Here is a 16986-nt window from a genome sequence, read left to right on the forward strand (position 1 = left end):
CATGACCCCAACAGCCCTATCTGGTACACAACCTCCCAGCGCAAACAAGGCGTTCACACCTCCCTCACAAACGTTCTCACTCTCTCCCTCCGCCCCCCACCTCTCTGTCAGACTCAGCTTGTTCGCACTGGCCCTGTTGGGGGGGGTCCGATCGGCACCCCGCTTCCAGCCCAGGGCCCCATCCAAGGAAGGTCACGGTCCCCTCGCTCTTCCTCGCCCAAAGCATCAGCCCCCCCGTCCTCCCCACCCGGGCCGCACAGAGAGGACGGCCCGGAGCCCGCGCGGCCCCGCGGAGGGAGGCTCACCTGCTTGCACTTGTCCTCGGCGGCTTTCTTATCCGCCTCGGCCTGCTCTGCTCGGTCGATGGCATTCTCCTTGTCCAGTTTCAGCATCTGCATCTTCTTCTTGATGGCCTCCATGGCTGGGCGCTGGCGTGGGGGACGTCGGGGGCGCGGCGGGCTCTGTGGGGGCTGCGGCTGCGGGGCGAGTGAGCCTGGCAGGGTGGAGGAGATGCCCTTATAGGCTCCCCGGGTGCCCCCGCCCTCCTGCCGGGCGAGTCTTGGAGGAGGACCAAGCCCAGGCCGCCGGGCCAGCCGCCACTCGCTTGCTCGGGAGGACTTGGCCCGCTCCCCGTGCTCCCCGCCGTCCTCGCCTTATTTGGACGTGGGATTTTCTTAAAGGAAGAAAAAAAAAAAAAAGGTCCTAGCTGTTTCCATTTTTAACCTGGTGACACAGGTCCCGCGTGGGCGTGTGGGCACGGCACAGGCCCAGGAGAAGCTGCACGGGCAGGACCCGGGGTGGGGGCCGCTCTGGGCAGCCTCAGTTTCCCTGTTCGTCCTTGGGAGGAACGAAGAAGGCTCTTGGGTGGGTGCAGAGTCCCGGGGCTGCGACGTGGGGGGGCTCCTGTCTTTTCTGCCTTGGGCTTGTCTGTGGCTCCCGAGTACCTGGTCCCCAGAAGATGGGAAAGTGCTTGTTAAGTAAAACGAGCAATCCCCTGCCCCCTTTTCTCTGCCTAGGAAACTTCTGTCTTTCAAGGCCCAGATCCAACGGCCCCTCCTTCAGGAAGCCTTCCTGGATTCCTAAACAGGCTTGGCCTTCTAGCTCAGCATCAAGCCTTCTCCTCCCCTCTGGGTCCTGGCTCTCTAGTGTCAGGGATCAGGCCTCCACTTCACTTCCTGCCACCATGCCCAGGGAGCCTTCCTGGATTTCTTCCACCTCTTTCTGTGGTGCCTCTGTCTCTCTTTTGGTGACTGTCTCTGCGTCTCTCTCCATTGTCTCCGTCTCTCCTGCCCCCTTGTGGCTTTTACCGCATCTAGCTCACAAGGGCGAGAAGGCCACTCAGGATCTGGGCCATCTCTGAAACTCTTGGAGCCCAAGGCAGGCTCCTGCTGGCGTCCTTAGGTCTGATGTCTTCCTTCCTTCCCTCTTGTGCTGGGAATCAAGCTATGGCTCCCCAGTTCCCAAAGAACAGGAGATGGCCTTCGCGCCTCAGCTCCTCGATTAAGACTCTGCCCCCAGGCCGGGCGCAGCGGCTCACGCCTGTAATCCCACCACTTTGGGAGGCCAAGGTGGGCAGATCACCTGAGGTCGGGAGTTCAGCCTGACAACTATGGAGAAACCCTGTCTCTACTAAAAATACAAAAATTAGCCTGGCGTGGAGGCACCTGCCTGTAATCCCGGCTACTCGGGAGGCTGAGGCAGAAGAATTGCTTGAACCTGGGAGGTGGAGGTTGCGGTGAGCTGAGATCATGCCGTTGCACTCCAGCCTGGGAAACAAGAGTGAAACTCCATCTCAAAAGACGCAAAAAACCAAAAAACCTCTGCCCTCAACTGTCTCCACGCAGGACCCTTACACCCCCGTTTTCCCACCCCCAGGCCTTGGTCTGCTATCTCTGTACCCCCTCTCCCTTCCAGCAATCCCTGGCAGGATTCACTGACTCCAGAAAGCTTTTTGCTTCCTTAGAGAGCAGAGCTAAAAGACTAAAACAAAAATAAAGACTTTTGCTTTTTTAAAGTGAAAGTTTCATGTATTGGCTCCTGTATTCCGTCATTGAATTCTTCTCACGTGCTGTGCCCTAGCAGTGCACACTCAGCACGCAGGAGCTGTTACTGTTACTGTGATGATTCGAGCAGCATTTATGGGGTGTGAACTGCTCTGGGGCAGGCCTGGCTCTCGGCCTTGTCTGTGGCCTTCTGGGTGCCTGGCCCCTAGAAGATGGGATAGTGTTTGTTAAAATGAACACACTTCAAAAAAAAAAAAAAATAGGCCGGGTGTGGTGGCTCATGCCTGTAATCCAAGCACTTTGGAGGCCAAGGCGGGCAGATCACCTGAGATCGGGAGTTCAAGACCAGCCCCACCGCCATGGTGAAACCCCATCTTTATTTAAAAAATAAAATAAAATAAAATAAAATGAACACACACACATACACACACACACACACACACACACACACACACACACACACTCTTCTCTGACTAGGAAACCTCTATTCACCTTCAAGGCCCAGATCCAATGGCTCCTCCTCCAGGAAGCCTTCCTGGATTCCTAGACAGACTCCTGGACTCCCAGCCAGCATGAAGACTCCTGTGTGGGATGGAGTGGAGGCAGGGAGGCCTTCTTGTTTTCTGCCCAAGGCTGTAGAGGAAACCGGATCATGGGAGAGACTGGGCAGTGGTCAGTGCCACTGGGACTATAGGTTTCAGGCCAAGAGCATCCAGCTCCCCTATGCTCCCTCCCAGCTGCCTTGCTGTTCATTAAGCCAGCTTACTTCTCTTTGTCATGGTGAGAACATCACCCCTGTTGGTCAGGGGCCGAAAAAATAGCATATAGAACATTCTAGAACCTCTTACATGCGCTAAAGGCATTGGCTTGTCCCCGCGTTCTGGAGTTAAGAGTGCCCAGCCCAGACCCCTCCCCAACTCCATTCTTGATCCTCCTCCCTTATCCCACCCCTCCCCCATGCTACACGGACTGTCTTCCTCCTGTGACAGAAGCAGACCAGAATCATTTCGTCTCGAGGGCTGTCGATCATGGTGGATGAGGAAGCGCCGTTCATGGACTGAGCTCAGCACGTGACTCACAGATCCCACTTCACTCTCCTTGAGCCCTAAGAGGCAGGGACTGTTTTTCTTCCCCCCTCCTTTTTTTTTTTTTTTTTTTTTTTGAGACCGAATCTTGCTCTGTCGCTTAGGCTGAAGTGTATGTGGTACATGATCTCAGTTCACTGCAACCTCGGCCTCCCAGGTTCAAGTGATTCTCCTGCTTCAGCCTCCCAAGTAGCTGGGACTACAGGCGCCCGCCACCATGCCTGGCTAAATTTTTGCATTTTTAGTAGAGATGGGGTTTTACCATGTTAGCCAGGCTGGTCTTGAACTCCTGACCTCAGGTGATCCTCCTGCCTCTGCCTCCCAAAGTGCTGGGATTACAGGAGCGAGCCACTGCACCCGGCCTTTTATTCCCATTTTTACGGAGCAGGAAGTTGAGGCTGGCCCTGCACGTCGGACAAGCCTGCGCAAGGCGGCTCCAACGGGGCCCCTTCGCCTTTACAACACACTCCAGAAATGAGCTGTGGTTATGAGCCCCTCCTCACTTGACAGATGGGGAAACTGAGGCCCAGAGCGGCTCACCCACAGTGACCCAGCTTGTGAGTGACCCAGCTGACTCTAGGATGAAGCTGGCGAGAAGTCCTAAGACACCCCCGCCCTACCCACACCGCTGGGCTACGGCCAGACCTCCTTGCCCACCATTTCTCATTCTCTTGACTGTCTCAGCCTGAGTCATCAGAGGTCAGTCCTGACGTCCTCTCCACCCCCGCTGTCCCCCACTGTCCCCAGAGACCCCAGGACCAGCCTCGCCACAGGTGGTGTGGCTAATTCCAGGCCTGACACCACCGGCCTCGGAAAGAGATCCCTCCCGCAGGAGACGCCTGTGTGTGCTGCATGGCCTTGTAGGGAAGACCCTTGTCCCTGGAACGGTGTCTTGCAAAGGGGGCTCCTGGAGGTGGAGTGTGAGGCGGAGGAGGGGAGAAGGGGCCAGGAATGGCGTAAGGACTAGCTGTATGCCTCTATCAGCATCTTCTGTGTGCCCTGCTCTGTAGTCTTGGTAACAGACTTACGTCCCCTCTGGTATGTGCTCCAGGGAACACCCCAGGAGCCCTGGTCAGGGCTGGGAGGGTCATTTGGGGTTCCTGGCTGTGGGGGGCCCTGTCCCAGCTGTCCAGGCTGTGTATTCTGGGGCGTGAGGCAGGTGGAGGCTGCCATTTATAGCTCAGGAGTGAGCTTCCCTCCGGCACGACAACCTCTCTGTCTGGGGCTTCTAAGGACGGGGTGGGGGAAACAGAACGACCCATCGGCATCCCAGCCCCCTCCCAGTCATGAGACCCAGGGTCCTTTATCAAGCATCTACTACCACGGGCAGGTTTTTGGAACACTGTGGTGGGCATGGCTCAGCCCAGCAGAGCGAGACAACCCATAACTGCAATTATGGAATTAATTACAATAGGGCAGATGACTGTCTCAGGCTGGGCTCCTCCAGAAGCCAACCGTGACACCAAAGTTCAAGGAGGTCGGGCAGAACGTCTCATGCCTGTAATTGGAGCGCTTTGGGAGGCTGAGGTTGAAGGATCACTTGAGGTCAGGAGTTTGAGACCAGCCTGGGCAGCGTAGCAAGACCCTATCTCTACAAAAGATGGTAAAACTGGCTGGGCATGGTGGGCTGTGCCTGTCGCCCAGCTGCTCAGGAGACTGAGGTAGGAGAATCACATGGGACCTGAAATTTGAAGCTGCAGTGAGCTTTTTCTTTCTTCCTTCCTTTCCTCCCTCCCTCTCTTCCTCCCGCCCTTCCTTTCTTCCTTCCCTCCTTCCTTTTCTTTCCTCTCCTCCCTCCCTCCTTCCCTCCCTCCCCTCCCCTCCCTCCCTCCTTTCCTTCCTTCATCTTTTTTTCTTTCTCTCTCTTTCTCTTTCCTTCCTTCCTTCCTTCTCTCTCTCTGTCTCTCGCTGTCTCTCTCTGTCCCTCTCTGTCTCTCTCTCGCTCTTTCTCTCTCTGTCTCTCGCTATCTCTCTCTCTCGCTGTCTCTCTCTCTCTCGCTGTCTCTGTCTCTGTCTCTGTCTCTCTCTCTCTGTCTGTCTGTCTCTCTCTCTTGCCCAGGTTGGAGTGCAGTGGCACAATCCTGGCTCACTGCAGCCCACATCTCCCAACTTTAGCTGATCTCCCACCTCAGCCTCCTGAATAGCTAGGACTACAAGCATGTGCCACTGTGCCTAGATATCTTTTCGTTTTTGTAGAGGTGGGGTCTTGCTATATTACCAAGGCTGGTCTTGAACTCCTGGGCTCAAGTGAGCTTCCTGCCTTGGCCTCCCAAAGTGTTGGGATTACAGGCGTAAGCCCCTGTGCCTGGCCTGCCATGAGCTATTACCACACCACTGCCCTTCAGCCTGGGCATCAGAGTGAGACCCCATCTCTTAAAAAAAAATTGAAGGACAAGTCGTTTATTTGGGAGGTAACCCAAGGAGACACGAGTAGAGGGTGGGAGGTGAAACGGAATAGAAAGTAGCCATGAGCTCAGGGCCAGTGGCGCAATGGATAACGCGTCTGACTACGGATCAGAAAGTAGCCATGGAGTGTGCGTTATGAAGCCAGTTACAACCGTATACAAACAGGTGCAGTCCCACTGAGGGCCTCTGGGGGTAGCAGAGAGCACACTCTGGAGTTCTCCCAGCTGTGGGGCGAGGGAGCTGGGGTATTTATCCACCAATTAATTCCATGCTGTCATTGATTGAAGGCTGCTCTTAGGGGCTGTTGATTCTGCTGACCTGCCCCTGTATGGGCCACACCCCTTCAGCTGCTGGAGGAAGCCTTGGGGAGGGTCTGGGGCCCTTTTCCCCTGCCCGCTCCACCCCTGGCTTGCCCCTTCCCAGGCAATTATTATTATTATTTTTTCAGGGTCTTGCTCTGTGGCCCAGGCAGGAGTGCAGTGGTGCGATCTCAGCTCGTTGCAACCTCCATCTCCCGGGTTCAAGCAATACTCTCCCTCTAGCAGAGATGAAGTTGCTAGAAATAGCTCTTGGTATGGAGAGAAACAGTAGGAGCCCAGTGGATCTGGACCAGCACTAAGAGCGTGGGCTAAGTTTTTTGTTTTCTGGGGTTTTTTTTTTTTTGAGACAGTCTCGCTCTGTTGCCAGACTGGAGTGCAGTGGCACAATCTTGGCTCACTGCAACCTCTGCCTTCCAGGTTCAAGTGATTCTCCTGCCTCACCCTCCAGAGTAGCCGGGATGACAGGCATGCGCCACCACACCAGCTAATTACGTATTGTTAGTAAAAATGGGGTTTCTCCATTTTAGTCAGGCTGGTTTCCAACTCCCAACCTCAGGTGATGTGCCCGCCTCGGCCTCCCAAAGTGCTGGGATTACAGGCGTGAGCCACAGAGCCGGCCTAAAAATGTTAATGATGCAGATTGTGGGCACCTGATGGATTAGTCTTGGGTGGAAGGCAGGGAAAAGCCTCACTGAGGAAGTGGCAATGGAGGGAGGTCTGAACGGTGGTTGTGGGGTCTATGCAAAAGTCACCGGTGGAAGGGACTGAGGGCACGTGAGCCTGTCTGCTGTTAAGTGCAGAGGTGAGGCTGTGGTGTGGTGGCTGGTGAGGCTGCAGGGATCAAACAACAGAAGAGAGGATGGGGACCACCCCCAAACGTGTCTCCTGCAGTTTGAGACATGCAGAGAGACCAAGGCAACAGTGTGAGTTTACTGAGTTCCGACGGAAAAGAGCAAAGACCTTCTCGGCTTGCGCTCTATGGAGTCTCGTTTCACCGGGCACAATTGAATAATAGGATGACAAGGGTGATAATAAAAATGACCCCGAAGCCAGGTGTGGTGGCTCATGCCTGTAATCCAAGCACTTTGGGAGACAAAAGTGGGAGAATTGCTTGAGCCCAGGAGTTCAAGATCAGCTTGAGGAACAAAGCAATAATTCATCTCTATGAAAAATTTAAAAATTAGCTGGGTGTGGTGGCATGCATCTGCAGCCCCAGCTACTCCAGAGGCTGAGGCAGGAGGATCACTTGAGCCCGGGAGTTTGAGGCTGCAGTGAGCCATGATGGTACCACTTCACTCCAGCCTGGGCAACACAGTGAGGCCCTATCTTTAAAAAAAAAAAAAAAAAAAAAAAAAGAGTTCCAGCCAGGTGCAGTGGCTCATGCCTGGAATCCCAGCGCTTTGGGAGGCCAAGGTGGGTGGATGACTCGAGGTTGGGAGTTGAGACCAACCTGACCAACGTGGAGAAACCCCATCTCTACTAAAAATACAAAAATTAGCTGGGCATGCTGGCATACACCTGTAATCCCAGCTATTTGGGAGGCTGAGGCAGGAGAATCACTTGAACCCAGGAGGTGGAGGTTGCCGTGAGCTGAGATCTCACCACTGCATTCCAACCTGGGTGACAGAGCCAGACTCCATCTCAAAAAAAAAAAAAAAAAAAAAAGTTCTTAAACAGGTTCGGTGGCTCATACCTCTAATCCCGGTACTTTGAGAGGCCAAGGGGGTTGAGTCCCTTGAGGCTAGAAGTTTGAGACCAGCCTGGCCAACATGGAGAAATCCCATCTCTACTAAAAATACAAAAAAATTAGCCGGGCGTGGTGACATGGACCTGTAATCCCAGGTACTGGGGAAGCTAATGAGTATTGCTTGAACCTGGGAGGTGGAGTTTGCAATCAGCTGAGACTGCACCACTGCACTCCTGCCTGGGCGACAGAGTGACACCCTATTAAAATAAAAAAGAAAAGAATTACCTGGGAAGGGGCAAGGCAGTGGCCAAGCAGGCAGGAAGAAAAGGGTCCCATGTCCTCCCCAAAGCTCTGAGCTGCACTCCGAGGGAACTGTGTGGGTTAAAGAGCTTGGCCATTAATGCTGTAAAACAGGCATAACCACACGATAATTAATAATAATTACAGTTAACATGAACATGTCTTTAATGTGTCCATGCTGTTCTAAGTGCCTTGCACACCTAAACTCACTTCATTTTCTTTTTTTTTTTTTTTTTGAGACGGAGTCTCGCTCTGTCTCCCAGACTGAAGTACAGTGGCAGGATCTCGGCTCACCGCAACCTCCGCCTCCAGGGTTCAAACGATTTTCCTGCCTCAGCCTCCCAAGTAGCTGGGATTACAGGCACGTGCCACCATGCCCAGCTAATTTTTGTATTTTTAGTAGAGACGGGGTTTCACCATGTTTGTCAGGCTGCTCTCGAACTCCTCACCTCAGGTGATCCACCTGCCTCAGCCTCCCAAAGTGCCGGGATTACAGCAGTGAGCCACCGCGCCCGGCCCTCAGTTAATTTTCACAATAACCTTATGAGATGAGTGCTATTGATATTTCAGTTTTGCAAAATGCAGATAATTCTGGAGGTGACTCATGGTGATGGTTGCACAAGAATGTCAGTGTACTTAGAGCCACTGACTGTACTGTAAACTTAAAAATGGTTTAACGGTCAATTTTATGTGCATTTTCCCAAAATTAAAAAAAATAGCAATAATGGTAACAATGAACATTTGTTGAGCACATACTATGTGCCAGGCACTGAGCAAGTGTTTTAGATGCCTTATCCCAGGGTTGACAAACTTCAGTCATTCCCACATTCCATCCAGCTTTTGTCCATGTCTCAGTTTGGGTTTTCCCCAAAAAGTAGGGGAACACAAGGATTTGTGGGAGGGGGTCCCAGGAAGCAGATACATTCACGAGTGGGCAACCAGGGCTTGGTTCCCCTCAGGATCTTCTGAGCCGCTGAGTAGGAGACACCGCAGAGTCATCCTATGGAAGGGTTAGGACACTGTGAGCAAATTTCCCACCAATTCTTTATTTTTTTGAGAAGGAAGAGGAGTCTTACTCTGTCACCCAGTCTGGAGTGCAGTAGTGCGATCTTGGCTCACTGCAAACTTGGCCTCCTGGGTTCAAGGGATTCTCCTGCTGCCTCAGTCTCCTGAGTAGCTGGGACTACAGACATGCACCATCATGCCTGGCTAATTTTTTTGTATTTTTAGTAGACACAGGGTTTCACAGCGTTAGCCAGGATGGTCTTGATCTCCTGACCTTGTGATCCACCCGTCTCAGCCTCCCAAAGTGCTGGGATCACAGGCATGAACCACCATGTCCAGCAGCTTTGCTCTTAAAGATAAGAACGATGTTTAGGAAATGGGTGAGAAACAAGGCACAGGAAACTTCGGTCTCTGAGTGACTGAGAGGAGTAGAGCCAGGCACTGACCTTCTCTGTTACGTGAGAAATATACTACTATGTTGCTTCAGCCATGAATCCACTAGAGTCTTTTTTTTTTTTTTTTTTTTGAGATGAAGTTTTCCTCCTGTCGCCCAGGCTAGAGTACGGTGGCACAATCTCAGCTCACTACAACCTCCATCTCCTGGGTTCGAGCAATTCTTTTGCCTTGCTCTCTAAAGTAGCTGGGATTACAGGCATGTGCCACCATGCTTGGCTAATTCTGTTTTTTTTTTGTTTTTTTTTTCAGTAGAGATGGGGTTTCACCATGTTGGTCAGGCTGGTCTTGAACTCCTGACCTCAAATGATCCATCCACCTTGGCCTCCCAAAGTACTAGGATTACAGTAATTCTGTGAGTTCAGTAGAAGCTGAGAGAAGACTCAGTACTTTGAACAAGATTATTGATGCTGATGGAAAATCTCTCTCTACAAAAATTATCTGGGTGCAGTGTGCCTGACCTAGTTCTCAACTACTTAGGAAACTGAGGCAGTAGGATTGCTTGAGCGCAGGAGTTCAAGACTACAGTGAGCCACGACCAGGCCACTGAACTCCAGCCTGGAGCTTCTCAAGGGCAGAGTTTCAGGTTGAGCTTTCTTTGCTGCCCCGACGTGGCTCAGCCCAAGGCTGGCACAGAGAGCCAGCGGGAGGAGAGGAGCTGTTGTTGAATGTGCCTGATTTTGCAGGATGACTTTGTGAGCCAGTATTCACATTTTTGCAGTCAGGTCGTGTGTATTTAGAGTTGCATGTGAAAGCCCTGCAAGGACAAGGCTATCATGCATAGGCCCCTGTGTTCATTCATTCATTCATTAGCTATTGAGCACTTCTGATGTTCCAGGTGAAGACAAACAGTATCTTGTCCCTGGGGACCAGGGAAGGTTTCCCTGAGGTGGTAGCACTGAGCTGAAATATGGCGGATGAATGGGAGGTAAACTGGCTGATGTGAGAAGGGAAGGGTGACAAAGCCCAAATGGAACAGCATAGTTGAAGGCAGAGGGCTGGGTGGAGCATCTTTAATACTGATGCTAATAATGGCCAATATTCTGTTTAATATCAAACCTTAAAAGGCACTCGCATTGAATGTATTACTTCCTGTTTAAAACAGGAAGAGGAGGGCCGGGCGCCGTGGCTCACACCTGGAATCCCAGCACTTTGGGAGGCCGAGGTGGGCGGATCATGAGGTCAGGAGATCGAGACCATCCTGGCTAACACAGTGGAATCCCATCTCTACTGAAAATACAAACCCTAGCCAGGCGTGATGGCAGGTGCCTATAGTCCCAGCTACTTGGGAGGCTGAGGCAGGAGAATAGCTTGAACTCAGGAGGTGGAGGTTGCAGTGAGCCAAGATCACACCATTGCACTCCAGCCTGGGTGACAGAGCAAAACTCAGTCTAAAAAAAAAAAAGAAAGAAAGAAAGAAAAAGAAGAAGCTGGGTGTGGTGGCTAACATCCATAATCCCAGCACTTTGGGAGGCCCAGGCAGGAGGATCTCTTGAGCCCACGAGTTTGAAGCCAGCCCTGGCTACATAGTGAGACCCCTGACTCTACAAAAAAAAAAAAAAAAAATTAGCTGGGCATGGTGGTGGTGCACCTTTCCAGCTACTGGGGAGGCTGAAGTGGGAAGATCAAACTCGAGCTCAGGAGTTTGAGGCTGCAGTGAACCGTGATCGCGCCACTGCACTCCAGCCTGGGCAGCAGAGCAAGACCCTGTCACACACACACAGATAGGTAAGCAAGTAGAAAGGATCCTTACCTTTTTGCTTGTGAAATTATTGAGGTCCCAATAAACTCGTATGCTTCTTGTGTATGCACAGGCATTCTTGCCAAGAGAGAAGATCCAACCCATAAATGATTTTCCAGCGTGATGCCACCGCTGGGGGAATCCTGGGGCCAACGGTGAATCCAGGTGGCACCGTGTCCAGCTAAGCGGACATTCAAGTGTTTGATTTTGCCGCCTTGCTTTTTACGTGGTCAAAACATCGAAGTGTGTGCTGTTTTCAGGGTTTTTTTTCCGTCCGGGTCTTGAATGTTTTCGGTGACTTCTGGAAAACCTGCCGGCGCGGCCCTGGGAGGCTCTGTGTCCCTGGGAGGGGCGTCCCGGGAATGAGCTCGCGGTGTACCAGCGCCCTCCAGCGTCTAGATTGAGAAACGCATCCTGAGAGGGTGGGGACCAGCCTGGCCCCCAAGGGAGGTAGCAGAAAAATCAACCCAAGGCCAAGGACTGGCTTAGTTAGCGGTAATTGTCTAAATGTGCTGCATCTCGCTGGGCTGCCCCCCTCTCCTGGTACTTTGGCTAGAGAGAACAGGGTTTTGTTTGGGTTTTTTTTTTTTTTTTTTTTGCTTTTTTGACTGTGGCTGGTGGCGTTCACAGGTTCTCAGCTTCTTCAGGTCCAAGTTTGGGCTGATTGCCACTAGGAAAAAAAACCCACACAACTCACTTTGGTGTCATTCCTTGAGTCCCGAAATCCCCAGCATGTCTTTCTCCTTTCCACCACTCAGTCTTATTTTCTATTTTGATCCAATTTCTCACTTTTTATTTTGAAAAAATTGTAAATATTATGCATAGAACATGTTTTGACATAGGTGTACAATGTAAAATACCTAAATCAAGCTAATACATCCTTGACACACCCGTCACTATACATGCTTATTTTTTCTGTGGGAGGAACACTTAAAATCTGCTCAGCAATTTTTTTATATGTTAAAAAAAAAAAAAAAAAGCAATGAGGTCTCTGTATTGCCCAGGCTGGTCTCAAACTCCTGGCCTCAAGTGATCTGCCTGGGTCTCCCAGAGTGCTAGGATTACAGGTGTGAGCCACTGCACCCTGCCTGCTCAGCATTTTTCGGGAATACAAGAGAGTCACCATGTTGAACAATTCCTCTTGCACCCTTTGACCAGCATCTGTCTAATCCCCCCTCCCTCCCTCAGCTCCTGAGAGTTCAGCTTTTTAGATTCCACAAGTGAGACAGGCCGTGTTTGTCTTTCTGTGCCTGGCTTATTTCACTGAACGTCTTCCAGGTCCATCCGCGTGGTATACACAAGCTTTCCCGTTTTAAAGGCGGAATCGTATCCAGTCCCACATTTTTATGGGCGATGTCCAGCCCCGGGTTTTGTGCTTTGTAGGAGGAATGGGGAAACTTACGTGTACTTCTTCCATTTGAGCTTGAGAAATGTACATGATCACATGATCATGTTTTGATCATATGCATGGAATCACCACGTACATGTTTTAGTCAACTGCTTATTCTTCCTCTCTCTCCTCCTTCATGTCCAATTATCATCTTTCAAAATCAGGCTCACTCCTCCCTTTTCTCTGGTCATGTCTAGACTTGGAAGAAATCCTTTCTTCCGAGGGCCATCTGCCTGCTGACCTGTCCTGGCCTCAATGTCATTCATCAAACACTAAGCACCTCATTTTAGGGGCACCCCTGAACCTGTGATCACTCGGAGTTGACTGAGCAACAAGATCTTCTTATGAAGCAGAGACAGCAAAGGGGTGGGGGGGCACCTGGGTGGCACAGGATGAAAACACAAGGGCACCCAACCTCACCAGTCATGAGGGACAGGAAGCCACCACGAGGCATTTCAAACCCATCACCCAAGATAAGAGTCCGGCAATGCCCACAGTTTTGGAGGCAGAAAGATACCCTTAATGGTGGGAGAGCGCATTGGTAACATCACCTTGGAGAATGATGTGGAAACACCTGGAAATATTCAAAGTGCCCCAATTCTGAAGTTTAGCCTGTCCCCGCTCGGCTTTGAACCCTAGTGAGCTCCACATAACTCAAGAAAATGGGTTTTGGTTTGGGGAGACGGGTCACTGGGGACCTGGTTAGTGGTGGCTTGGTCACTGGGGCCTCATCAGGGCGACCCAGTCTGCAGGGATTGGTCAGCAGAACATGGTCGGCTGGGTTTCAGTCAACAGAACCTGCTGAGTGGGCGCCTGGTTAGTAGGACGTTAGTCAGGACCAGGTCAGCTGGCTGCTGGGTGCCCACAGGCAGGGGGTTTGTCCTTGAAGCCTCCTTTCTTCATAGCAGGGGGGGAATGAATCACTGCACCCCGGAGAGCTACCAGGAGGAGGAGGTGAGGTGCATTGAATATGGCCCTGCTATGCTGATTTAACACTGGGCACACCGGGTCCCACTGAGGGAGGGGCTTACCCTGTCCTGCCTGCATCCCCAGGACCACCCTGTCTGTAGGCAGAGGCTGGGGGGCACCCGTGAATGCTCCAGTGATCAGCATGGGTTCCAGAGTGACAGTGCTGAGGAGCTGGGGGCCCATGTGAGTGGGGCAGCCAGGCCCGGCCGGAGGAGAGACGCGCGCACGTCCATATCCACCTGCAGGGTCAACTGCGCAGACTCACTGCACGCACACATGTCGAGGCTTCAGGGGGCAGAGGAGGCCGTCTCTCGGCCCTCCGTTGTGAGGGGTGCCGTGACCCCCACAATGTCACCATTACCGAGTGCCCACGTACCCGCCCGGCTCTGTGTCGTACAGCAGTTTGGAGACACAGCGGTGTGTGTGGTTCTGCTCACAGGACGCTTTTCTAGGTCAGAGGCGCATCTCAGCGCAGCTGCATGATCAGACTCAGGAGAGCGAGACCTGTTCTCTTTCTTCCCTGCTGGCCTGGGGACAGTCACTACCTGGTGGGCAGTGGCTGCCCGAGGAGGGTCATCCCCAAGTGCTCACTGGGGGCCTGCTCTGCGCTGACTGGGTAGACGGTCCTCCTGTTCATCCTCACGGTGGCTCCGTGGGGTGGGCGACCAGGACAGACCCTGCCTGGCCTGAGGACAGTGTCCTCACACTGTCCCCACGATCCTCTGCTTCAGCCTGGAGGGCCAGGCCAGGCCTGTTGTGCTGAGAAGGACAGAGTTCTCCCAGACAGGGAGCCCACCTCGACAAGACCCAGATCAAAGGCAGGAGTGTGGTGGGCACCTCCCCGCCCAGGCCTCCTGCTGGCCCTGGCCTGTGCCCAGCTGGACACCATGAGGACCCAGCCGCAAAAGGACCCAGCACCTCCGAGTGGGAGGTAGCCATGGTGGAAGCCGGGTGTGGGCTCCGACTCCTTCCAGGCTGTCCCCGCTGTCCCTGGAGTGCCTGGTGAAGCTGCCCAGTCCAGCCTGTGGAAGCGGGTTCAGGAGCAGTTCTCCCAGGCCTGGGCCCTAGAGGACACTGTCGTTCTCAGGCGCTTTCAGGTCTCTCTGAGGAAACTGACGAGGAGGCGCCAGGACCTGCCGTGCCTAGGGAGGCTCCAGTACCAGGTCCCCTCCCGAGTCACCCTCTGGGGCAATCCAAAGTAGAGTGCCCCGAGTCCCCTGCAGCACCGCTCCCTGGACCTTCCTCATGCACCTCCTCCTCGTCTAGAGAAACTTCTAGAAATACACCTGCCCAGTCCTCTGGTCAGGTGCTGAGCGCATGTGTACTGGGCACGCTGCTCAGACAGGCAGGGGCTGGGGAAAGACCCCTCCGCGCCTGCACTTTTTCCACCCTCCCCCCACTCGGTGTGAGCTCCCTGCCCTGCCTGTGAGCATCCACAGATGCCCGCAAGAGCAGGTGCCCCTCGCTCCAGAGTGCCCCTCCAAGAATGCCAGGGGAACAAGAGAATCAGTGTTTCTGATCCAGAGGATTTGGGGAGAAGACCCTGGCGGGAGCCCCGGCCCAGAGCCAGAACCAAGAGTCCAGCCAGGCGTGGGAATGGCCCAGTCCTGGCATGGAGTGGACGGCCCTGGAGAGCAGAGGGGGACCCGTGCCTGGGAGACTCCACAGTCTCACCCACTGTGGACACAGGCTCCCGTGGGAGGTGGCAAGGGGGTCAGGTGAAAGTGAGAGCCTGTTTCCACCCGAGCCCGAATCACGGCTGCATCCCAGGCCGCACAGCTCTGGCATGAGGACGTGAGGCAGGAAGCCCCGAGCCAGCCCCAAGCCCCGTGTTACCTGTCCTGGAGGACACACCCGGTGGCTGCACACACCCCTTGCTCTGGGATCCGCAGCCTGCAGGGCTGTTCCCGGTGTATAAGGCGGAGCACAGAGAGACCCCAAGGCCTCCGGAGACCCAGACCTGTAGAGCCTAGCCCTGCAAGGACACCTGATGGGCTTGGGGGAGAAGGTGGGTACTCCTTTTTCCTGTATAGCTAAACCCGAGTGAGGGACCCCAGCATCCAGGCCTCTCTGGGTATTTCCCAGCATTGAGCCTCTCACCAAGGGGGATGGGCTAACCCTCTCCCGCCCACTGGCCCAGCTCCAGTGGCCCATGCAGGCGGCCCCTCTGGAACTGGAGCCTGGTCGCCTGGTCCTCCCACACCCTGGCCCGGCCAGGCTGTCCTTGAGGCCGAGGCCCCCAGAGGCATGTGGGGGCCTCTGCAGAGTCCAGGGCAGAAGGTTGTTCTCTAGGAACCTCTGGGGCTCAGAGTTTGGTCAGACCGTCGCCAGCTCAGGACAGCACCAGGTCCCCTCCCGAGTCACCTCCTGGGACAGTCGATAATAGAGGGGGCCTGAGTCCCTGCAGCCTCACTACCCGGACCTACCCGGACCGTCTTCCCACACCTCTTCCTCCTCTACATAGATGCACTTCTAGAATTGGACCTGCCAGTTCCCTGGAGGTGTCTGTGCTGGAATTCCATGACAAAGCTTCCAGTGGATGCTTTCCAGGGGATGGCCTCAGGGCCTCATGGTTCCTGTGGGACACCTTCGAACAGGGATGCTGAGCTCTGGTCACTTCCACATCTGCCCTGGATCAGCTTGGCAGCTCCGTCAGGGCCCTGACACCGGGGATAACCAAGAGGCAGGTCCGGACACATTTCTCTACACAATGGCACCTGCACCTGACTCCTCTCGCTGGGCAGCACCCGGCCAGCCACTCCACAGCCCCAGATGGCTCTTGGGTCTTGGGAAGTCATTGTCAACAGGAAAGCTGTTCACTCTGAGACTTCCCCAGAGAGCAGTGAGCGTGGTGCTCCTGTGGCCCCGGCCATCAGAGGCATGCCTTGCGGCCTCTCGCCCAACCTGTGGGATAGCCCCGCTCTCAGGGCGGGCACAGTTCCCAGGACCAGAGGTCCCTGGCCTCAACCCGGGCCCTGGGAGGGGCGGGGAACTACAGGTGCCATGTGCCCCCACGGTGACCAGGATGACCACGCGGGGGATGGTGGCACTATGGATTTCACTACCGTACCACTCAGTGGCAGAGAATTTGAGAGTGATCGCACTGTGAGAACATGAAGCGCTGAGCCGGCGTAAGGAGCAGGACATCAAGGGTCTCATGGCCGCGGCAACCCTGGACTTCTATCTGCAGTGCTAATGATCCACTCCCCTGGAACGGCACAGTGCCCACGGCTGCCCCGGTGCCTCTGCCCACCGTACCGTGGCCATTGTACCACCCAGAAGCTTCATGGCCCTGCCTGGCGCAGTGGCTGCCCTCTTGAAGCCACCTCTCCGTGCTTTCCAGCTGTTACAGCAGCCACAGCAGGTGTCACCACAGAATGCCTTCCAGCAGCTAGTGTGGGCTTTCCAGGCAGTAGGGGTGCCCTGCAGCCATGGCCCTGGCAACTCCGTGGTTGCCACCAGGCCAGCCAGGGCAGTGATGATGACTAGGACGACAAGTGGGATGGCAGCTTCATGGTGGTGAGTGAGCCAGGCGCACTGGGCAGAGCTGCATAGCTGGAGCGCCATGGCTCCCAGGGTCCCCACGTGGGCAGGAGCTCTGTCACTGTCAGCCACAACCTTCTTCAA

The 16986-nt window shown here is 54.1% G+C and overlaps 1 protein-coding gene and 1 long non-coding RNA gene across 4 annotated transcripts in view; both read right to left on the reverse strand.

Moving 5' to 3' along the window:
- TPM4 (tropomyosin 4) overlaps nucleotides 1-504 on the reverse strand; it is a 39603-nt gene extending 39099 nt beyond the window's left edge. The window contains exon 1 of one of the 2 annotated variants that reach the window (XM_039465987.2): nucleotides 306-504. In XM_039465987.2, the coding sequence (XP_039321921.1) occupies nucleotides 306-419 (114 nt within the window). In that variant the 5' untranslated portion in view covers nucleotides 420-504. The remainder of the gene's footprint in view (nucleotides 1-305) is intronic. The other variant, XM_039465989.2, reaches the window with a different exon arrangement.
- A 1088-nt stretch (nucleotides 505-1592) lies between these two features.
- Nucleotides 1593-11329, reverse strand: LOC141581180 (uncharacterized). Of its 2 annotated transcripts, none has more exons than XR_012513710.1 (3): nucleotides 11013-11329; nucleotides 2496-2636; nucleotides 1593-1766 (listed from the first exon to the last, which is right to left on the reverse strand). It is a non-coding gene; the product is annotated as an uncharacterized LOC141581180 (long non-coding RNA). The 2 variants fall into 2 exon arrangements; XR_012513711.1 differs by lacking the exon at nucleotides 11013-11329 and adding an exon at nucleotides 7787-9189.
- Nucleotides 11330-16986: the final 5657 nt, after the last annotated feature.

Source organism: Saimiri boliviensis, chromosome 14 (assembly GCF_048565385.1).
Source record: "Saimiri boliviensis isolate mSaiBol1 chromosome 14, mSaiBol1.pri, whole genome shotgun sequence".
Taxonomy (NCBI): domain Eukaryota; kingdom Metazoa; phylum Chordata; class Mammalia; order Primates; family Cebidae; genus Saimiri; species Saimiri boliviensis.